The 24,470-nt window shown below is 41.9% G+C and overlaps 1 protein-coding gene across 8 annotated transcripts in view; it reads left to right on the plus strand.

Annotated features, from left to right (window-relative positions):
- Nucleotides 1-24,470, plus strand: part of LOC124071739 (doublecortin domain-containing protein 2) — a 190,647-nt gene that overhangs the window by 58,420 nt on the left and 107,757 nt on the right. Inside the window, exon 10 of one of the 8 annotated variants that reach the window (XM_046412568.1) lies at nucleotides 21,280-21,447. The exons of 5 other annotated variants lie outside the window; for them this stretch is intronic. In XM_046412568.1, the coding sequence (XP_046268524.1) occupies nucleotides 21,280-21,432 (153 nt within the window). In that variant the 3' untranslated portion in view covers nucleotides 21,433-21,447. Of the gene's footprint in view, nucleotides 1-9,638; nucleotides 9,774-21,279; nucleotides 21,448-22,247; nucleotides 22,907-24,470 lie in introns of those variants that run through there. 2 more of the 8 variants (XM_046412580.1, XM_046412582.1) reach the window with 2 other exon arrangements.

A 24,470-nucleotide genomic window follows, 5' to 3' on the forward strand; every position in this document is an offset into this window, starting at 1 on the left:
GACAGAAACACATGTTGTGACAGTTCACACGGAGTGATTCGATGCATGCAAAAATCAAATGATATGCCACAGCCAGGGAGCCCTTCCAGTGAAAACAAAATCAGGGCATTAGCATGTTTCAGCTGTGCTTCAATCAATGTTGTCTGTGGTCTCTGGTTTTCATGTCCCTCAGTAGGACTGGAGACAGACAGAGCAAAAAGAAATGTGGATATTAGATGGGGTTTTTTTTGAAAGAATTCTCCCTCCTCAATGCACGCTCTTTTCAACCTAACTGGTTAGCCAAGCAAAAAGGAAACATCTACGGTTCCATATGGTCATGCTGTGCGAAGATACAGGAAAGAGCATTAGTCCGACATGGACTTTGATAGATGCATACCACATATTGGCCTCAAGGTTGATAGACATTTGGAATTTAGAAGATACACCTACAGTAGTTTTTCTTTACGGTAGTATTTCAAGTTCAAAATCAGAACAGCCATGATGTGCTCATATGAAAAACTTACCAATGCAATAGAAACCTGCCCTGATGATGCAGCTAAGATTGAGTCGAGAAGCTCAAAAATAGGTTGAATTGATTTTTTTTTTTTTTTTTTTTTTTTTAAGAAATCGGGAGAGTCATTTCATACATAACAAATGCTGGAATTTCTCCTTTGTATGTGCATCATGTCTAGGAACAAATTGGGCAAGTTATACAAGTAATATTAACAGAATCAGTTCTGTGTAGTGTGGTAGTGATGGCAGCTGGAGCCCAAAATGCATTACATTTTCATTATGACCAGAGCAACGCAGCACATAGTAAGGTGCACTCTTGGTGCACCCCATTTATTCTGAATGAAGAGGTGGCTGCTGCAGTTCAATGACCTCTTATCTGATGGTGTGCCTCTGTCATTGAAGCCATCAGAGTGAAAGGATTAAGCTTGGCTTATATCGATATAAGTCCTGAATGGACCTAAACACACACATACATACATGTACATTGCACACAAACACACACACACAGATGCAATATAGTATGTCCTTCTGAAAAACATTAGAAAGGCATATTAGGTCAGAGCTTCTGGGTAGGAAGATATGTTTTCATCTTGGGAGCAGATGAGGAAAAAAGGAAAGTCAATAGATTTCTCTCAGCTAGATATTAAACAAATCAGCCTCGGCCGCTGGTCCATCCCTGGATGTCAATAGTACAGTGACATCAAATTAAATGTGCACCACAGAGCATTTACATCATATGTTGGGAAAGAACTGAGCCGGCGCCTGCTTTGCTGCACTGATGGAGAGGTTAGGGGACAGCTAGTATGCATTGATCACCATTTGCAACTGGATGCAAATAGCTATTATCCTTCTACAAGTGTGAACACTCAAGTGCATACTGTAGATATGTGATGTGTCAAAACAAACACATCTTCACAGTTGCTTAAGACAGAAAGTGACTGTTCTGTCAATATACATGTTGCAATTCCGTTGGCTTTTCTTTAGAATACTTGACCCGAATGCCCTTCTTTTTGCTTTATTTTCAGTAAACATGAACATGTGCTGACAACACACTGTGCTATTTTCTTATATCGGGCTTCCTGTGAACCTTGGGGGGATTTGTTTCAGCAATGAAGACTCAGTCTATCTGACAATTAGATCTGATGACCTTCAGACTGCGTGCTTCTCAAGCACAATGTAGCCCACATGCATCACTCCAGCAGCATATCAAACATTTATGTGCCCTGAAATCCTGAAACCCTTTGAAAGCAGAAATGATGAGTTGACCTGATTTTAATATTCGGTTCAAAACCTGCTTTAATGCTTTGCCATTGTCACCTCGAGGCCTAATAACACAAACAGTCCGGTGATTAAACCAGCGCACTGTAATGCTATTTGAAGTAACCAGGAGCTTGTGCTTCCTTGTTGATCTTTTCTGTTTCAGCATGCGTGGTCATAGTTGCGTGTAGACCTGCCTTTGAACCTACCTGCTTTAATGTTCGCTAATGCAGAGTTTCATCAGATAGGGCCAAATTACCTCTCTAACATGCATAATGTATTGTTATGTCTTTACACATCTTGCTCAAGATCAAGCAAATGTACGTATGTGAAAGAAAAAGGGTCAGCCCTTCATGCTGACTTCCCAATTTCTGTAACCTATTGTGTTCCAGTCCCTAATACACTTCTATTTCTGATAGTAAAGTGATTAAATGACTTAAAATCTTACAACTGGAGTTAATCATTCAGTATTTTGAATTTTAACTTGTTGCAGCTATTCTGCACAGGTGCTGTATTGTGATTTACGTGCATATACTCCAGCACTCCAAGTCCAAGGTTTGTGTTGTCGTCCAAAATAACTATTAAACCAACCCTATTCTAAACAGGATTTAAGAACAGGTTTGAGTTAATCGGGCAATACTATTTGACGTCCACCTGTCTGTCTCTTCTACAATTTTAGACATTGTGGTCTTACAGTGCTCACAGTGGTCTTAGTTAACCGTGAATCCTATTATAATGAATTTTGCTCCTTCACTTTGCTGTGAAATCAATTCAAAAAAGCTGACATCAGGCATTGGTTCCACTGGGTTCCAACTATACTGATGCCAAGTTTGTGATTCCCGTTTTATGATACTGCGCTGTGGATCATGTTGCCTGTAGATTAGGTGTAAAGTTGTGTACCTCAATCAAGATTGCTCATCAGCTTGCTAGTTCTACATTCCCCACTTAAATTATTCCACTTTCAAAGAGAGACATATTGACTAAGACAGAACCTTATGGTGTCATAACTAATAAGTCAGCGTCTTGATTTACCATCCATAATTCACTCCAGCAAGGCACTTACTGTCTTGGAATAAATTGGAATATTTAAGCAAACAGATATATGCCTTGTGGCATTTAAATAAGTAATACATCTCCCTCCCAAGTGTTCTCAATTCTGAAAAAGAGTGCAATCCAGTATACAAGTTTGATGCACCGCGTACCAGAATGAGTGTTTTATTTTTCATGCTTTTGCCATCCATTAGCTGTGTTTTTGAACCAGGTTGACACACTTTGAAATCCAGTTATTCAAAATGTTGGAGTCAAATTGAACATTCATTTGCCTTACTAAGATATGGTATGCAACGATGCATATGGATGCAGCGCGTCACGAGGCCTGCGGAACAAGTGAGTGGTTAGATGCTACTTTCCATCCACTTGGAACAGCACATGTTAGCATGCTGTCGGAAAAGCCTCACTGAATATAGGACTTTCTTTAAGGATGTTATTTCTGATCACCCATTATATAAACAGACATTATAGCCATCACTATACTGTAGTGTGTTCAATTTCTTGACACACTCCGTTGACCTTTGCATAACCATCCATAATCTAAAGCAGCAATAATGCAGATTTGACTCCACAACATGTTCCATCCAACAGACCTCTGCCTGGAAGGTGCTTAAGCCTTTGGCCTGTGTGAGGTGGGGGCCTCCACCTCCTCCAAGCTCTTAAGTCACTCTCCTGCTCAGACCCATGAGTTACTCACTGAGCTGGCTCCTGCCTCGCTTTTTCAAATGCTAATGACGAGCAATGCTGAAAGCCTCAAATTGGGCCAAGCAATTCAGCGTGTGTGTTTGGTGAGGCCCTGCTCATGTTGGAGACCGTGGTCTTTCCCCTGCACCCCCCTTCCTAGTCTTTTGTGTGCTGCAGTAATAGGCACAGATGTTCCTCTTGCCTCACACAGGGCCACTTTCCCCTAATCGCCACCTTGTATGCGGACGGCTTTCACCTGCCCCCAGCAGCTCTCTCATTTTTCCCCTCCCTCTCTCTCTCTCTCTCTCTCTCTCTCTCTTTCTCTCTCTCTCTCCAATTCTCCCCCCCTTACTCTCTTTCTGTGTTTTTTTCTTTCTTTCCATCACTTCCCCTACCACTGTAAGAAGGCCTTCCTTGATACCCCCTAAAATTCAGACGCTACTTCTCGCTTGCCTGATTGTTTAAACATTGAATTGTGGTGTTGGAGAAAGGGGAAGGCTAGAGCCGCATGGATGAAGAGTGCAAAAAAAAAAAAAAAATGAAGCCTGGGGTGATTTTTTTTTTTGTGATTTAGAAATGGGCCTAAAAAGGAGAGGGGCGAGCCTCCCTTCACTCCAGCTGGAGAGAATTTGGAACATAATACTCTTGTAGCAGCTCAGCCAAACCTCAGTGCTGATGGTGCATTTAGGCTGCCTCCCTGTATTGGGCCAGTGGATTGAGGAGCAAGAGGGGAGAGGTGCAGGGGGTTGTAGCCAGGCTTAAAAATTGGACCGAAGTGCAGTTTGCTTCATGGCCCCTGTGGTGTAGTGTGATTTATTATCGTGCTTTCAAACTGAGTGTGGAAATGTGTCAAAATTTGGTCTCTGTAGGGACCCCAGAAAGAAAAGTATCATACCCTCTCACCGATGTTTTTCCATTTTTCCAGCAAAAATAAATTTGATAAGTATCTTAATCAGCTTGAAATGAGACCATGGCAGGTGCTGGTGAAGTGTAATGGCACATTTGCTGTGCATCGTTAGCATTCAAAGTGGGAAAAGGACACATTTTGTGGTACCGTTTAATAAATAGCAGCAGTAAAATAATAATAATAAAAAAACAACAACAACACCTTATTACTTCAGAAGATTGTATTATATCATATTTTCTTTTCACTCTGTATGTCATATTCTCACTCGTGACAAGGCCTCACAAGCATTTAGATTTTCAAAGCTTCACTTCCTAAATGTGCAGGCTTCTTTTCACAGCTTCATAGCACTGCCTGTATAGCACAGCACGAGTGCTACAGTTAAAATCAGTTGTTATCCTCAGTCTGCAGAAGGAGCCTGACTCTCCCTCAGTTTGGTAGATGACGGGAGCATTAATGCATAGATGAGGAAGAGCTGCAGTTGAACAGCTGAGGATTAAATCACAGGATTGTCTTTGGTGGCTTAGTATAGTCAGTATCGACTTTGTACTGTATTGCTGTTAGGGGAAAGAGGCCTCTAAGAAATGCCATTCTGAGGCCAAATAATTGATCATTACTGTGCATGGCACTACAGCAGAACCAAGGGATTTTAAAATCAATGTAGTTTTTCTGTCCTCCAACACATATTCATTAAATGAAACATTCAGTCTGTGTCAAGTTGAGGATGTGATGATTGCTTTGAGAGAAGAGTAGGAGAAAGATTGTGAGTCTTTTTTTGTTGTTGCTGTTGTGATGTTACGCATGGTGAATCTGACACTTTTGTGATGTATCTTGACAGTTTTATGGTTCAGCAGAGACCTCTTTATTGCGTGTCTTCGCTGAGTGCATCATACTGTAATCATAAGTTAACCACGACCTTGGCCCAGCTCGGGTGGGAAAAGGAGGCTGTAATGTTGCTTATGATGCAACACAAGGTGAGATAGGAGCTCATGGAGGTCATTGATTTGGTTTTTCACACAGCCGCTTAGCTTTTCTCTCAACTAAAACAAACATGAACCACAGAAAACTTTAACATCCTCGCTTATATCAGAGTGCTGAAGTCAGTATTTATTACCAAACTTCATTCATCTACGGCAAGAGGATTTTACCCTGGTTAACCCTTAAGGTTTTAATGTTATTCCTAACAGGCATCTGACAAGCTGTGCAAGCTTTACTGGAGTTGATGCACTTACTGTGCAGTATTCAGTAGCTTACACACAAACACGTACGTACATGTGCTATGCCCAGCACATTTAGTGCATGTGATTATTCAACCTTTCGTCAGCTGTTTGATTGCTTCTCTCAAAGGGCAAAGCCCTGCAGTAACTTGCATGCAGGATAATTAGTGTTGTGATTGTACTCAATAACCACGGGTGCCTGTCTGCAAGAACCCATAAGCCACTTTGGTCAGTTTGACTTGATGCACACCAGAGGAACTTGCACTCACTGAGCCAATCAAGCAAATTATTGCAGGTTACGAGGGTTTTGATGATATATTTATGCAGCATATGTATGACAAGACTGCTGATTCTGTAACAACAACAACAGCCGCACCTTCCATCTGCTGAATAGTCTGATTCATATTCTGCGGAGGCCTGAAACTTCCAAGGTTGCAATACAAAACATTGTCATCTGATTACTTTTCGCGTGCTTAGTTAATTAGATTTACCGCACTCATACAATGTTTGAGTTTAATTGCAGCCCATTATTTAGAATTGAATTTCATAAATTGTGCAAGGATTAACTAAAGATGCAATTTATAAGCTTTTCAGAGAACATCGCCTCTTGCGTGTATTTAAGCATCCCGTCTCTGCCTGTAGCCACTTTTGGTGCCGACAGACCAAACAGCTTCACTACACCTGAGATGTGTGCCAATATTTGACCGTGTGCTTCCAGACGAAAAAGAGAAGGTTTGTTTGTCTAGCAGACAGCAGATTTTGGAATGGCTGTGGAAAAATAGTGTTTAATAGTGATTTTTGTTTTTTTCTTCCTGGGGTGATGTTGAAACATGAATCAGTGATATTTCAAAGTGCGTTTTATTCAGTAGACGTTTAATATCAAATATTCAGGGAATTTTAAAATGTCTGCAGGAGAAAAGGTAGAGAACATATGGGGAATGGATCTGAAGTGTAATAAAATATCCAGTCTTTTTAAATTTTTTTTCTCCTTGAAAAGAAAAGGAAAACAGAGAGTGGTGTCCACTTTGCTTCACAGGGACAAATTTGCATTGCGTGATTAGGTGATCGACATATTTCTCTGACATCCTTGTGTCAGACAGCACATTTGCAAAGTCTTTGCAGGCCTTAATGAATATTGAGTGGTCTATCTCTTTTGCCTCCCAATTAATGAATAGATGTTGGTAATTATTTGACCAATGCCTCCCTCTCATGACATGTCCCATATCCATCACTAAGTTAAAAATAAATTAAAATCAATACACCCGGCAGACTCTTAGGACAGTGTCAGTGCTGCCTATGGAGGGACCATGCACGTTTGAATAACAACTATTGATCCTCCTTGAGGAATATTCTCTTTTATCACCTTTCCTCCTCTACATGCACACGCATGCACACACACAAGATAAGTGTTTCTTTTCCCTCTTTTCTCATAGTTACATACATTGTCAGCCACCGACAAAACCCCATCTTGTTTGTTCTTATCGGCCCTATCCCACGATAAAGAAAGCAAAAAGATCGGAAAGTCGAAGACAAAAAGGTAGAGTTGTTGCCGATAAAAGCTGGCACGGTTGTGATTTATATTTGAAACGACTCCCTCTCCTGTCCCTGAGCCTCTGTCCCCCAGTGTGGTAGGTGGCCATTGTGTAAACAGCTCCTTGAAAAACAAATGGCTCCCTAAATCGTTGTAAAGAGCTGTGGCGGCTCGATCCGACCGGAGGCCCAGGGAGAGAGGGGACGGGAGATAACGTGTGTCAGCAAACATTGACTGGGCTTTATCACAATGAGGTTTCTGTGTTGGAGGACCTAAGAGGCTGGCCAGCTAATCGTCCTCCACAGAGAGCACACATTCCTGCAGGTCAGGGCTCTGGGTTATATGTATGTGAGTGTGTGTGTGTTGGTGTGTATATGTGGGCAGAAGGACTTTTGGTATGTTTATACTCAGACTCAGAGAAAAATGCAATTTTGTCAGGTTTTTTTTTTTTATTTTATTTTCTTCCTACTCCATTCCCCCCTCCTGTCTCCAGACCGTCGGCTAACTTTGTATGCTGTGACCTGCGATAAGCCAGACAGAAAAGCGGTGTTTGCAGTTATAACTGTGATGACTATTTGTTTACCCTTATCTAAACTGTGCAATAAATCACAGACTAAAAGTAACATCTGGCGCGGTAGGAGTCAAAGAGGAGAAGAGGACTGTGTGTGTGTGTGTGTATGTGTGTGTGTGTTTTAAAACAGAGGGGTCACTCTCAGCTGCCAGGATAGGGTGAGAGTTTACTGCTCAAGGACAGACCAGGGAATTAAGTTTCACACAAGCATGAAGGGGTTTACTCTCTTAACAAACGACATCCGACGAGAAAGACACACTAAAAGCACTCAGGATGATTCCGCTTCAGCTGTGAGGTTAGCCTCGAGGCATCTTTTCATCTCGGTTCATGACTTGGGAGTTTTGCCCCTTGTGTCTCTTTAAGTGTTTTCTACTCTGTTCTTTTAGGGCACCGTACCTCAGTAGCAGTAACAACCCGTCTGTCTCCCCCTGCTTGTCCACCAAGAACCCCTCAAATGCAGTTACAATCTCACGCCAACAGATGTCAGCCTTTCCAGTTGATTTCTTTTTCAGTGGTATCGGTTTGAAAACAGCAGTGCTGTCAGTGCATTCAAATCCACAGTCTCTACTGAGATTTAGAGAATAAGCAATGCAGGAGACAAGCTGGTCCAAGATTTACTTTGATATACATCATGTATATTAATGTAATTCTTTATTGATCTCCCCCAGGGGAAAGTCTCTTTTTTTTCTTTGCCCCACAGGGGGAGGTCAGAGTGCGGGGTCAGATACAGCATAAACCCCCACCTCACCCGGAGCTGGTAGGGACCCAGTGTCTTGTTCAATGACACTTAAACAGGATGAATTCATTCTGACATGGGGTTTTGAACCCTGGACATGTGATTGAAAATAGCCAATGGATAATGCAACCTTTCCATCACAGGAAATGAAAAACAATCAGTGGTGTTGAATGTTGAGTCTACACCGCTTTTCCTTAGTGGGGGTCAACTCTGTCCTATCCTTAAAAAAATATTGCCATTCACTCTTTGCATTGCATAAAGCCGACCGTTTAATCCTGTTTAGCCGTCAGGCCTGTGATACCTTCTGGGGAATTGCTGCTATCCTTATCGTATTTATCCAGTGATGACAGATTAGTGGGCGTTAAATTCACTTCACATACAGTAGACATCGCCTCGGATTGGTACAGCGAGTTTCAGGGAGGGAGTGCTCAGACACAGAGCATCTTTTTTTTGCTGTCAGAAAAGATGAATGAAAACCCGCTCACTGAGTCGGCCGCATACTGGAACAAGATAATTCTTGGCAATAAGTCTCAAAGTGAACACCGTAATAACTCAGCCGCAGTGCACACACAGATAGATGCAGTGTTCTCGGTGACTGTTGCCTCTGCTGAAACCCCTGCTAAAAAACGAATACAGTTGCTACAGTTGCGACCCTTTTGATGGAGAAATATTCTATAGTCTGTTGAGGTTTGCACAGCATCTGTTGGTTATGTGTGCTGCGAAGGGTTTAAAAGGTTCCAGCACCTAGTTGTGTACTTGTGCTGTTCATTTATGAAAAAAGCTGTTGGGATAATGCTCATGAGCTCACACACACACACACACACACACACACACACACACACACACGCACAGATGCGCACATTAAGTAGCTGAGTGTGCAGGGTGAGTCTGTTCCTTCCAGGCAAGGGCTTGTCTGAGAATCTCGAGGCAGGCAGGAAGGCACAAGGTGGAGACCTCTTCAGATCTGGCTGCTATTAACAGTCTTGTGATCTGCTCATGTTTACCCACTCTCACAACACTGGTACTTGGGGCTGTGTGGAGCATGGGACGCGGGGCCCAGGTCTCTTTGAAGTGAAGTTGATCCCTCAGACTACGTTCTTGGTAATTGCACCTCTCTCCCCCTCTCTCTCTTTTCTTTGCCCCCACCCCTTACCTTCTCTCGCCTTCCTTTTCTCTCCCTGTTTTCTTTCTCACAGAGATGAGATTTGGAGGATGCAGATGGAGAGCTTTTAATGTGATTGTATCCCTCTTCATGTCCCTGCTCTGATCTAAACCAAATAAAATAGCAAAACGGATAAACATGCAGCATTTCTAAAGGGTGTTTTTAGTCATTTTAGTGGGAAAACTTCTTACTTATAAATGCAGTGGTGAAAGATTTTCATGTGAGAGGGCTTATCGGCATCACTGTGACTCCCTGTCTTTTTTCTGTGCTGTAGAGATTAAAAAAAATCATGTCTTTCCTCTATAATTCACTCTACCAGATTTAGATTATCATAATTGAAAAGTGGAAGCAAAGCAATGTGAACAGACGGAGCATAAAATGTCCATGTTAAGCAGCAGATGACAAAAAAATGCCATTTGTTTGTGCACTTTCTGTCTGTCGATAAAGTAGCTGTAATGACACTTGATTTGAATTTGTTCCGTTTTATTTTATTTTATTTTTTTCCTAGAAAATGTTTACTCCATCCACTATCACTGATGTGCGCTGTGTTCAGTGGCGTGCAGCGTGGAACACCTGTGTGTTGTTGTAATTACTTTGATTATACCTACTATGGGGTATTACAGCAGTCTGGAGAGAGAGAGTCCAATTTAACCTGCGGTGAATTTCAATTCTAACTGAAAACAAGAGAAAAAAAAATGCTTTCTGAAATATTCAATCAGTGGAGAGATATTCATATGGTTACATGCTGTGAGTTCTGGTGTGTGTTTGTGTGTGAATATAATAAGCAACGGGGATGCATATTGGACTGTGAAGTTCAAGGGTTGTATTTTCCTTTGCTTTTGATCAGTTTGCTGTGATGGGTATTGGTCTGCATCCAGACATATGACAGTCCAGGGGGCCTCATTGGTGAAGCCTGCACTCCCGAAAGATGCCAGGTGCCTGATTCGGAACAAATGCTCACAAACAGAAACACAAACACACCAGAGGGACCTCGTGTGTGTGTGTGTGTGTGTGTGTGTGTTCATCTCTCTGACTAGTAGAAAGGTAAGGTAAGGATGGCAGGTATTGAACTGCGCTGAAGTAGAACGAGCAGCCATGGGCATCTCCCGGTTCATGACGCTAGTCAGAAAACTGACAAACCAAAGCTGCTTTTTATTCTGCAGCTACAATGTAAATGGAGCTCCCTCCTGTCCCTCATGCAATCACCCCAGACTCACTAACTGTACAGACAGTGTGTTGGATTCCCTCTCTTTCTCCCTCACTTTCTCTTTTCCTGTCTGTCTCCAGCAGTGTTTAGATACTCTCTCTCTCTCTCTCTGTGTCTACTCTGCTCTGCTCCCTCTTGTCTAGTTAAGGGGCAGATATACATTTCTTGCCCGACAGGAGAAACCTATACTTTATCACTGCCACAAATGGGGAAAAGTATTTTCTCCCAAAGGGAAAACTGGCATGCAATTACAATATTCTAGTTGCCCCAAACATCCTTCACAAAATATATAGCATCCTGTTTTTGACTTACTTACTGGGTTTATGATCTCTTACATGGCACCACAGTGTTGCACATCTACTGAGGGTGTTTCCCCTTTATGTCCCCTCATGGCTGATGTACTCAGCTGTGCAAAAGCTGTTTAAATTGACCTCAGTCTGAGAAAGGATTGTAATTTTTAGACAAAAAACAGTGTTTCACAATCCCTTTTCAAGGGATTTCAATGAGATATACTGAAAACAGCTTTTGTAATTAAAAAATATTTCACTTCTAAACAACATTTGCCTTTAGTTTCATGTGTGTTTTATCCATATGAATATTCTCACAGGGATAGCACAAACACACCTGTGATTAGTTGTGGTAAATTGCAGACAAATAAATTGACTGGGTAAATGCACAAAATTACAGATGACAGCACTTTGAGATGTCTGGAAGCAGTTTCTTTGGCTGTCATACTAGCCGCCTCTCTACCATCAGAGTGGTAAAGTGGGACAGATGTTGAGGGTTAGAGAGACCCCAGTGGGAGAGTGAGAATGATGGTTTGGCAGGGAGTGTGGGACTATAAAGGGAGGAGACAGGAGAGGCCAGGGTTCTCCTTTCATTACACCTGACCTGCCCTGAAATGAAAGAAAGGTGCCCTTTGTCGTGCCCAACACCAATTTACATTCACACTCAGAACAAGAATTCCCAATATGTCTCATGACAACGAAGAACGGCAAGACTTCAAAATGCTGGTGAAACCAAATAGGAGAGTTGGTTTCAAACATTTAAGAGGTGCATGCGTACAATAACATCCCCTTAGAAAGATGAGGAGCGGAGAGCTTCAAAGTGAGAAGACATAAAAGTGCATTCTGAAGTGTCCAGTTATCAATTCCTGATTCATTGAGGGATTGGATCAATAACTGTCCTCCTCAATTTCAGGACAAGCCTTTGAAGTAAGCAGTGGGGTTACAGTAGGTGCATAATACTGTATATTTTGTTTTCCTGGAATTGTTGCTCCACTGACTTTATAAACCAGACATCAAACCTCACAGGTTTTTATATTCCCAGCAGCGCACCAAACATATCTAATAAATGCAACATCGGTTAGTTCAGTTTGGATGTCTCAGTTTGAGCTTAAGCTTAAATTTTGATAAATTTAAAATAATAGAAATGGAAGCTGTAGAATAACTTTTCTTTTAGTGAGCAAAAAAGCATTTCTTTGGAGTGTGGAAAGGTGCTGGTTTGTCAGATTGGTATTGGAGTTATCGCCGGATGCTGCATAATTTTAGGCTGCAGCTGCCAGAGCACAGCAGACCTTCCATTGGTTTTACATTTTATGAGAGTTTACATACGCTATGTTTCTTCAAGTGGAAAATTGTTTTCTGCATGAGGCCAACAGGTGGACTCATTAGAGAGTCAACATAATCATGGCAATCATTCCTCTCTGCAATTAGAAATATTGATGATTTAAATATTATCCCAGGCCACGCTTGAGTTTCTCGTTTTACTCAGTAATGTTTATAAAGCCAGCGTTTGTAGTGAACAGCAGTCAGGGCTTGTGTTAAAGACTTGGGCTGTGCTTTGTCTTAGAATGAACAATTGAACACAAATAAGGAAGAGTGTTAGGAAACATTTACTTTATGTCTCTGAAAATATATCATGGATAGGAACATAGCAGCTGACATTTTCACAAGATACAGTGTCTTTCAGTGGTTTCCAGTCATCTTAATTGGGGCGTCAGAGAGAGAAAACCATATCTATCTGAATGGCTGTAATAAAAATATTTATTATGAAATGAGATATGACGAGACCATGATGAACAGTTAGAGATGGTTGAGTTAAAAAAATCTGCTTGAAAATCTTGATTTGAACAATTTGTACTTCATAGCCTATCTACACTGGAAGTGGTATTGTATTGCATTTTGTAGGTGAACACCTTGTATTTGAGCCAAAATAATAATAATAATAATAATGAATAAGGAAATAAAGAAGAAAACCACCTTGTGTTTTATTCTAGTCCTCATCAAATACTAATATATTTGTTAGAAAATAAGAAAAATGCAGTTACATGTGCTCTCCTGACGTTAGTACATAGCTAAGTGAAGTTTAGTAGTTTAGTAAGTTTAGTTTATGTACAAGACAGTTCAGTGTGAGGCAACCAGGCACGGTGCAAGCTGTCTTAATGCTCAATTGTTGTGGTCTGGCCAGCCAAGCTCGAGTCCACTTCCACCCTTTTTGTCTCCCAACCCCAACGACTTGCAGATGTTGACCAAGGCCGAAAAGGTTGGCTTGGGACATCTGAGTTCACTGCACTTTGTTGTCTACCTCTCTCACTGTGAACCACACCTCTCTGGCCCGGCCTCCCAGGTCAACCACAACATTGACTTGCTCCCAGCTTGTCAACGTGTCAGGGTGCATGCAGGCGTGCTGGAGAGGATAGAAGGACTGAGGAACAGGGAAAGAGACAGACACAAGAAAGGCTTGCATGGAGACAGTGCTTGGAGATGGCCCTCTAAAACATTGTTCACATTATGCGCTGCCTAAAGAGGAAAAAAAAGCAGTCCAGTGGAAATGAAATGACCCCTCTGGACCTGCTGTCATGTGACATCTTTGTTCTCCAAGCTGGCGATCCAGTCAATGTGTAGCACAAACATATTCCAGCAGCATGAATCAAATTTCCTCTCCTAATCTATTTTTGACTGTTGCGCTTGCTTGAAAATTAATTAATTAGACTACTATACACACTTGACATCCGTGGATCATCATGTATATTCTCCCAGAGCTACACGTAGCCTGCATTTCGCTGCAACCCCAGTATCTCTACAAGTGTTAGCAGACAAATTAAAACTGTTCTCACAACAAGTCCTGTCATTCTGCTTCATCCGAAAACATTTTCAGTGTCACCTCCTATTAGATCACCGAGCAAAAGAGACACCGCACTTTTAAAACATTCCTTTTTTAAGCACTCCTCTTCTTGAAGCCGGGATTCGAATCGCGCAACGTTTAAAGAGGATTTCACCACAGGGAAACAAATCCGTCTTTTTGAATATGTCTGTTTAAACTTGTGCTATAATAAGTCCTGGCCTCTCATTTGCACCACAGTCACACGGAACAGAAACAGATGTCGTCCTGGCCAGTAGGGACAGATGTACTAGTGGACGTAACCGATGTGTCCCCTCTCTCCATACAGTTTAAGTCACTGTCCAAACAGGATTAATGCCAACTTCAAAGTGTCAAAGCAATTACAACAGTGACATCAGCACGATTTGGGGGTTATGCCTGATGGAGATGAATGCCTACCAGCTCTAAGTTGTCACCACCCACTCTCTATTCCCATCTGCCTCTTTTTCTGATGTGTCAGATTTTTTTTTTTTTTTTTTTTGGGGGGGGGGGGGGGGGGGGGGGGGTTTACAAAAGATCCACTGGTCCATCAGAGTGATGGGAGTAAAGGCTCCAGGGTTGATTAAAGATGGCTGTTGGTCATGAGAAACCCCTTTGTTACCAGACAAACAGTTTTCTCTTATCTGATTTGGGAGACAAATAGTTGCATTAAACAAATGACATCTGATGCAATCAAACCTTTGTAGTGTTTAAGGTGCAGCCTATGTTACAAATATCCGAAAGTAATGAAAAATAACCCCCTTGCTTTTTATTTTTATTTCTAAAGAGGAGACAAAACAATAATTAAAAACTGAAACGTGTTGCTTATTCAGCAGAGAAGAACATTTTTACTGTTTGCATGCCTCAGTATACTAATGCTGTCAGCATCTACAGAGCGTGCCTTTGTTTTTTTACCTCGGAGCTAATCTAACATACACTTACGATGTGGTATAGTACAAGACTGAAGCATTTCTTGATATATTCGGCGGGGGGAAGTGAGTTCATCACTTGATGAAAAATGAATTGATGAAAAAATTTTGCTTCAATGTCCTGGACAAATACATCCATAAGCCACTTACGTAGATAAGCTAAGTGGCAAACCTTACTCACTCCTTTTAATATGCCTCACTGGCGCTCAGAGAAAGTGGGAAAGCAGTACAGATATGACGTACCCTCTTGCTCCCCCTCATTAATCTTAATAAAACAATTGACCCCTGAATAGCTTATTCCTGCCCTGAACCATTAGGCTGCATGACCGAGGCTTTAAATATTAAGCAGGCTTTGTAAAATTTGATAAAATGTTTAGTAAATGGCATAAGGCAGGGTGCACTCATGGACTCTTTCTCTTACCCTTGTGTTGTAAATGATAGATATGTTTTTATTAGGCAGAATGCTGTTTTAAGCAGCATTGTGGTATTGATATTTGCCTTCAGCTCATATGATTTAAGATGGCACATACATACAAGCCCATCAGGCTTTTATCTCCAATACCTTCCACAACTAACTACTCTGACATAATCTAGCTGTGAATTTTCATGATTTAAAAAGACACTGACCATCTTCACTGTCTGCCTGCAAGGATGCTATGCCATTTCTTGTCTGTGTAATGCTGCTGCACTATTTTTGCCCCTTTGCCCCCTCAGACCACAGCAATGTAGCACAGTACATCACACAATATACAGTAATTTGTCTCTGATTAAAATTTCTGCTGAGCTTTGAAGCCCATACTGGTGTTCTGTGCTGAAGTGGTCTTCCTCGTCTGGTAAAAATTGAAAGCCTTTTCATCCCAGAGGGCTTACAGGGTCAAAGGAACACCAAATAACCCTCCTTGTTGTGTTTCTTTTTTTTTTTTTTTCCTCAGAAGCTTGTAACAAACTGCACCTTTGTCGGACGCGGCCTCTGTCAGGCCGGAGCTGGGGGGGGACTGCCCTCGGGTTCAGGCTTTGGAGACCCTGTCAGCTTCAAAATGGGGTCTGCTTTATTTCACCCTCTGACCTCAGGCCCAGAAAGAGCCACGCAGGAAAAACAGAGATATATGATACATCAAGGCCCAGTGAAACTCCATGGCTGGGAAATGAGGAAGCTGCAAACTGCAGAGTGAGCAGAAAATGAAGGAGCTTATTGTCGGAGGATTTTTTTTTAACACCACAATTCCTATTTGTGGGTGAATCAAGGTTGCTACATTGTGAGATTGAAGGCAGAAGTTTTGCTTTTTGATACGCATTGTAAAGAAATATATTGTTGCAGTATAGCTACTCTGTAAATAACCTGATGTGAAAGTGAGGTTGTTTGCCCGAGCTTTGCATATAATTTGCAGCTTCCTTAGTTTCAGTCATTTACTAATAAATAAATAGATAAGACTGGAACAGGAATGAGGTAAATTCATTAAACAAACTGAGAAACTGAATGCCGTTCAGTTTTCTTTAAGTGTAAATTTAAAGATAATAAAGTGCAACATTTGATAAGCGTTACAAAAAAGAGCATACTCATTTGCACCTGAATTGAAATTGACAAAACCATTACATGTAAGATTTTCTATTTTCTGCCAGAAATTGAGATCCATGGATAAATTCTCAAATTTGACTCATCTGCATTAAATGAATGAAATTGATTGACTTGAAGATGTTGCTGCATAGCCAATCAATCTAAAGAGGGACATCCCTGGGGGTGTCCATGGGGATGTGCAGAGGAAGGGCCTCCTATTGTTTTGGGGCCCGATGTCAGCCAGTCCTTGACCTTGGGGGGTGGGGGGGTGGGGGGGGGGTCCAGGCTTCTGCACTCAGGCCTGGGTGAGAATGCTGGGACAAGGGCTTGGATGCTCAATATGGGAGAGCCAGGCTTTCAAGCTCAGGGTCGCGGGGTCAGCGTCAATGCTCAGGAGTATTAATGAGTGACCTTCGGAAAATGGTGGAGGAGGATGGAGGGATAGAGGGAGGAGGTGAAAAAAATGAAGGAAAGGCGTGGGCGGGGTGAGTGGCAGAGAGAAAACTGTAAAGCCCTGAGAGAATGGAGGCTGAGACCTGTTTCTCCAAGATAACAGAGATTGGCCTATGAAAATGCATCCATCACAAGGCCACTAAGCCGGAGCCTTCTTTTGTGTGTCCATGTCGGCTGAGAGCGAGGGCTGGAGCGGATGGGGGGGCTGGGCGTAGGGTGATGGTGGTGGGATGGGGGGGGTCAATCTGTGTAGATGGAAACAGGGGTTAAGGGAGGGGATGATGGGGGGGAAAAAGGGTAAGGGAGGGAAGGGTCGCTCAGGCCTGCCTGGTGTGGACAAGTGAAGTAGAAACCCTCCATTGCTTATTCAACAGGGAGGAGATCTCTAAGAAGATAGAGGCCCACCAATCTTTTGAATGTTGGGGGGGCAGCCAATGTGTAGGAGATTTCTAATTTCATCAGTGAGCTCTTGGCTGAGAGGATGGGACAGAGAGGTCTGGATGAGCAGAGGATGGAGCGAGGTGAGGAGGAAGAGCTATCGCAGTAATGCTCTTTGTGGTTAAAGGCTCGGGTACTTCCCTTTCAATAAGGCTTTCAGAGTATGTTCTGAGGAATATATAAGCGTCAAGTGCATGTAGCAATTAACCTGCTTTTATCTTTTATTCCTTTTTTTTAATAAGAAGCAACTCCCATTTTGTCATTGAATTCAAATAATTTTTCTGCCTTGTGTTAGAATGAAGCACATATTTCCCTCTGCTTTTCTTAAGTTTTGAGTGTAAAGCGCACCGCTGGAGTCTTTTTATCACTTTTCTTTTACAATGGTGAGCTTGTCATTCAGAGTACAGTGCACCTCCATCTCCTTTTACATCCCAGATCAATGCCATCTGCGGGAGTGCAGAAACAGTATTGCCCGCTTTATACTGACTTGTATTTTCCTACCATCAACCGCTGCGCTTTCCAGAATTTCCAAGAAAACATTCTCCCTCCCCTCCATGTCGCTGTGTGTTTGGTTCCTGACGTGAAGAGCAGGTTGACACAGACGAGCAACAGACGAGAGATAGATTGTGCAGCGGGTGGGGGTGGGGGGTGAGTTCCATGCCTGTGTTGATGACTTCTATTTTGCATTGGAAGTAGCACAGCGACGCATTCAAATTAATGTGCCTGCCTTCAACTTTTCACTTTTTCTATCTCTCTCCTCTTTTACCCTCGGGCTTTTTAATTTTCACTGGTCCTTCTTCTCTGTGGCTTCCGTCCATCCTGGAGACAGATGCACCATAGGCGCTTTAAAGCTCCGTAATGTATACATTATTCATATCACTCTACAAAAGGTGCTCATTAAACTTTACGCGGCCAATGGAGTAGGCAGCCATAGATTGAAAGTGTTGCCCATATCACAAATGTCACAGTGGATTGACAGAGAAAGGCGAGAGCATTGTTGGGGGTTTGATTTGAAGATGGCTTTGATTTAACTCAAGGGTTATTTGCATCCGGCTCTACCCATCCTCCTTTTTTCAGTTCACTGCCTATTGTATTCAGGATTTGAGTACTACATAGAATTTAAGGATAAAAATGCTAATTTTATGTACAAAAATACATTCAAAACCTAACATTTACTGAGTATTATTAAATAGAAATTTATATGTTTTGCCAACCATGAAGTGTGCAGAATAATAATATACTGCAGGAAGGAGCAGATCCATACAGTACAGAGGGTTCATATATGTATGTATGTATGCATAAACCCCATATACAGTAATTCAACATCAAATGCATCTTTAAATGCGCCTAAAGGCCAGCAGGGTTTCTCACAGCACAAACAAGCTGCCGTGGAGGGCCCTTTGGGTAGGACCTACATGCTTTCCTTTTCTTGGCCTGGGTCTCAGCAGAGAATTCATCCCTTAATAATACAACACTTAACCCTCCTGTATTGTCCATAAAAGGCCTGGCTGGCAGGTACAGTAAACTGGTGGGACTAACAAAAGCTTGGCGCCGAGCTGAGAAAAACATCCACACAGGGAAATGAGCTGTCATTACAGTAGCAAGGCGGCACTCAGGCACTTCTCTGTATGTGCTCATCTCCTCTGCTTGCTACCCCCAAGGTCCTCTTGCGCTCATAAATACATAATTACGCCCACCGCCCGCCATGATGATTTCTGTTTTCATCAGCTGTCAGAAATGACCTGAATTACCCATCACTGTTTGACCCAAATGCAGCCGTCAGATATGTTAATCACAGCTTACATAACCACTCAGCCCTCTTTCCACCGACTTAAACTGTGTGTATGCATGTGCCTGAAACCCCTTTAAATAGCACCTGTCACCAACAGAACAAAATAAAGCGAAAAAAATGAATAAAGGAAATTTAAAACTCCGGATGAGCTATTTTGCATCCATAAATTAACCTTGACTTTGACGTCTCTCGGCGGGAGGCGTGCTAAGCTGTACCTTTTTAATGTTTAACATGACAGAAAAGACAGAAAAACAGGAAAGGCTGATGTCTCTGAAAGCTATGACCTGAACTTATCCAGTATGCCAAGTGAGGAGGAGGAAAACAAGATAAATGTTACACCCAAGAAATATTTTGACAGCAATAATTTAATATGTATTTATGCAGATATTGTGGAGATAGTATTAAAAGGATGTAAACAATTCTGTTTCCATACTTCCAACAATGATTTTAGCAATTTATTCCATGCATCTCTTTATTGCATAAAAAATTCTGCCAGTACAGTATGCAGTGAACTGGGAAGACCCCTTTGGATGCCTTGCAGCCTCATGAGAAAGCAGTACGATGCAAAGTTTGCCCTCATTCATTTTCTATGGGACATGAGCAAAGCTAACACCCCACCATAACCTTACTTGAGTAAGGTTAAAGCCAAATGTGTTTGACATTTTAGTATTTGAACTCATGTAAGCTGGCTACAAGAAAACTGGTCTCCACAGACAAAAACATTGCCGAGGTCACGGTGGGATTTGTAGGTACAATCCGACAGGCTGCTTGCATTAATATTTCTTCGTAGCACATTTATAGAACCGATCTTAGCTTTAGCCATGAGAATTTACATCAATATATTATTACAAAATTATGTGCCTTTTCAAGTCCACATAAATTCATAGCCAGCAGTTATTTGTACTGTGTGCTAGATGTTTGCATAGTGAAACCCAGTGATCATTTTGTAAAAGTACCAGTTGTTCAAGTACATTACATTATCTCACTATTATATCTGGTGTATGCAGTTGTAATTAGAGGCAGAATTTTATCAGCTAATCAAGAGTAACATACAAGTAAGAATTTTTGCTGTCAGCGCAAAAGCATCACAGCAACAAGTTGCAGAAAAGGCTTTTTGCAATGTTATCTCATTAGCGGTAATTATAACAGATATCATCTTGTATTATTGTGTGAACCAACATATCCCCAAGCTAAAGTCCTTCCCACAGCCCAGTGTCTGTTTCCACATAACACGGGGTAGATTTCGCTCTGCCGTCTTTTCTTTGCATAAACAGTGCCTGCAGTCAGAGTCTGCTCTGATCAAAGGGACAAATCTATCCAGGAGCAATCAGGTTGCTGCGCTAGACCGGGCTGCTGACAACTCCAGGCTCTTTGATCAGAAATACATCATCTTCAGCAGGCTGCCTGCCTGGATGCCTTTGTCTGGGGCCAGGAAATAGGGGAAGTGATAGCTCCCTCTTGGTGCTCTTCTTCGCTGCTACGCCTTTTGGCAGGCAAGATGAAAGCTACCCCAATTATAAGTGAAAATACCCCCAATGAACTGAGCTGAGCTTCTGGCGTGTAGCTAGAGCCACCACCTCCTATATCATCAGTAAATCTCTATACTCTGTCTATGCATGATGGTACAAAAGATATTGTCAATTTCTCTTTTCTCTTCCCCTGTCTTTCGTGGTGAAATGAGACTTTGGCTGAGATAGTGTGCCAGTGCAATTGAGGTCACATCCAAAAGCATCGGTCTCCCTCCTCCCAATTTAGTAACTGCAGTTCTAATAACACGGCCTTCTCGGCAAGGAAAAAGAAAAGTGAATGTCTAGGCCTCTAAGCACACCTTCTTCGCTCCCCTCCCCTGCTTTCAACCCCTTGACTGTGAGCTAAAGCGATTTTTTTTTTCTTCACCTAGCTTCAAGAGGTGGAACAGGAGATGTTGAATGATGGACAGGTGTGCAGGCATTGTGCTGTTCTGCGCTGCACTGAAGGAGATCATTGATTTGCATTACAGTCCCACACATAAAACACAACCCTTTTCACACACAAACACACACCCACACACACACACTCTCACTGTTCCACCCCTATGACTGCACCACCTCCCACATGGCAGCCCACACCCTGGCTCCTAATCAAGGAGCGAATGTTTATCTCACTTCCTGTCTTTTATAGGGGTGGAGTGTTATCTCCGGCCTGTGGTACCAGCTCACCTGGGCTGACCTGAGAGGGAAAGCTATCACGCCTCGACACAAGCTTTACAAGCCTGCTCAGATGATGTCAAAACCATACATTACCTCACAGAGCATATACTTCTGGATGTATTAAATGAGGGTTATTGCAGGAGACTTAACCTTTCCACTGTCAAATCTGGCTCATATCTTGGCTCAAACAAATCAAACCTATTTCACTTTGAATAAATTACCCAAACATGTTTTGTTTTCTGTCTTGAAGCATGCAAAAAAAAAAAAAAAAAAAAAAAGGAACAACACCCATGGAAGCCAGTGCTGCTTAAAGGAGTAATCCCTGCGTCAACAGCCTCAGAAGCATATCAGGTGTCTTTAAGCTCATCCACCTGTCAGTGAGCTCTTCCAGCAATTACACATCTGTCAAGTGTCACCTATCTCAGCTCTCACTGACAAGGGTTATGTCAAGCAGTCAGCCATTACGGCGGCCCAAATGGAGTCTGCATTGTTTAGAGCCTGCAGGAAGTGGCTCTGGCATGGAAGAGTGAGCAGGGTCTCCATAGTGTGACTGGGAAGCCAAGCTAACGGTTAGTTTCGGAGATGGATAGAGGGGGAGGGTCTGTCCAGATCTCTTTTTTTTTTTTTTTTGCATCTCCTCATATTTCTCAGAGCTGGAATGGCAGCAATAGGGTTTTTTGTTCACTACACCGAGCCTTGAGACTCATCTGGGCTGGTTAAATCTTAGCCCAGGGCAATGACTTTTATATGCATGAGCTTGATTTGACCTGTCTTAGGGCTGTGAATAGGGTTATGCAAAAGAGAAAACTGGCAAAATATTAAATATAATATAAGGTTCAGACTTTCCACATGTTTAAATAGTATATAACAGTCTTACTGTTGGTATGAAATATATACTGTATGATTTATATACTTTATGATTTTTATTTCCCTCTGCAGTTTCTTTTGCCCTGAGGTGGAGGAAAGACACCATAAAGCAAGAGGAAGCTGCCTCACAGAATAACTTTTTGCTAGTTATTTGTTAATGCAAAACTTAAAGCATTAGTTGAAGCAATGGTTTGACATTTTGGAAAATATATTTTTAGATGATGATTTTAGATGATAACATTGATACAACCCTCATGCCTGCTTCATTTCTAGTTAAACCTAGTTTAAGCTCAGCTTAATACAACAACGAGAAAAATGAGGAAACAGCTAGCATAGCTTGGCCTCTGATATGTGTTAATGTATTAAAAAAAACATTGCAAAAAAGTGTAGAAAATGTCAAACTGCTCTGCAGATTGTAGATTGAAAACCCTGAAACACTGTTACAGTAACTTGAACTAGACAACCGTTGCATACTGTTAGCTAATATTGTGCATAAGGTTGTCACACAGATTTTTTTAAGGTCTTCAAAAACTACTTCTGAACACTTCTCAGCTCTCTTGAATATTTTATTGTATATTACAGTCTGAGAAGATCATCAGGTCGTGTCTTGTCTCTGTGGCCTGTTGCAGTGGCTGTTAACACCCTGTCTTTGTTGCCCTCTCAACTGAATTTTCTATCGCAGGTGCTATACTCTGTGTTAAAAGCTTGAAAGTAAAGAAAGAAAGATTGAATCTGGGTCACTTTAATGCTTTCGTCCGTCACACCACTACATCTCTTCAGACCTGAGACACAAGGCACGTTGTCAAGTATTAATGAAGAAAACGTCCCTGTAGGGCTGGTGTTTGTCAAACCAAATTACATACATTCAGTTGGAAAGGTGAGGATTAATCTTTCAAATCCCTTCTGGATGTGTAGGATGCACCATACAATCCCACACTGAAAATAACTCCCCTGATGCTGACGCGAGTTGGCTGAGCAGAAGCATTGTGCTGTTATGGTATACATAGTGCAGGACATGATGCCAGTAAACTAGTGAATATGCTGACAGCAATACAGTCCCTTCTATATAGTAGCTGCAGTAGCTGGTAAATATGCACAAAAACTGGGACAGAATATATTCTAGCGGTGTGCCACCAACTGTTTGGTGTTTTCATTATTTTGTTTTCCATTTTGGGCTTTTCATTGAAATGAATAATTCTGACTGCCAATGGAAACATAACAGAAGAGCAATGCTGAGTGTGAGGAAAGCTGTAAAATAATACAAATAAAGAAAGAGCGCATATGACAATAATGTCTTGCCTAGGTGGTCGTATGGCAGCAGTGCTTCATGGGAGCTTAAAGTGATGCAAATATTTCTTTCACATTTATTGCAATCACATGAACAAAGAGTGCATGAAAAAATATATAGTCAAATCTACTCATATAAAACAAACAAATAGGCAAAAACTCCATTCTTGCATAGCCAACTGTATGTTAATAGCTGTGTATTATTTGTGGCAGGAAAACCGCTTTACAATAATGGTTGAAGTTTTCGTCCCATGTGGTGGTTTTATTTGGATGCAGAGAGGAAAAAAAATCATTCTTAGTCAGTTAAATGACATTGATGATACAGAGACGGGCTGCTGTGAGAATGGCAAAGCAATCTGCATCCTCGCTCATTTATGATGGGGATTTGGTCTACCATGGGAAAGAAGAACTGGAGGTGGATCTGCTGAATTCCCCCCCACCCCACCATTCCGCATCCTCCATCTCTCCTGCTAGTGTCTTGCTGAGATTTAAATAAGCCTAAAGATTACTTGAGGGCCTTTAAATGCAAATTTTGGCGAGTGCGCAAAGCCCCTCCTGTAAACCTCAGCCTTATCATTTGCCTCCCAGATTAGGGCCTGTCTGAGATGGGAAGCTGGCTGCAGGTCCCCCAATAAACTGCAGGCCAGGGGCCACTCCACAGAGGGAGAGGGAGAGAGAGAGAGATGGATGGAGAGAGAAGGAGCTTGCTGTGGTTATGTGAGCCAAGGTCATTGGTGGTTGCATTCGCAATAATCAGCAAGTATCAAGAGACTTACATCTGGGGTTTTGCTTATCTTACTGTGTGTTTGTGCGTCTCTGCGTGCATGCATGTTTGTGTTTGTGTGTTTTAAGTTACTTGAAACACAACCCGCAGTATGCTCAGTCACAAGGGCTCTGAGCCAGGCTCTTTGACAGATTATGCAATAATCAATTAACAAATTAAGTAAAAGTAAGCAAAACTGCCTTCTATCCCATGTGTTATAAAACACTTTGGTGCACAGCTACAGC

This window comes from Scatophagus argus, chromosome 15, assembly GCF_020382885.2.
Source record: "Scatophagus argus isolate fScaArg1 chromosome 15, fScaArg1.pri, whole genome shotgun sequence".
Classification (NCBI taxonomy): Eukaryota; Metazoa; Chordata; class Actinopteri; family Scatophagidae; genus Scatophagus; species Scatophagus argus.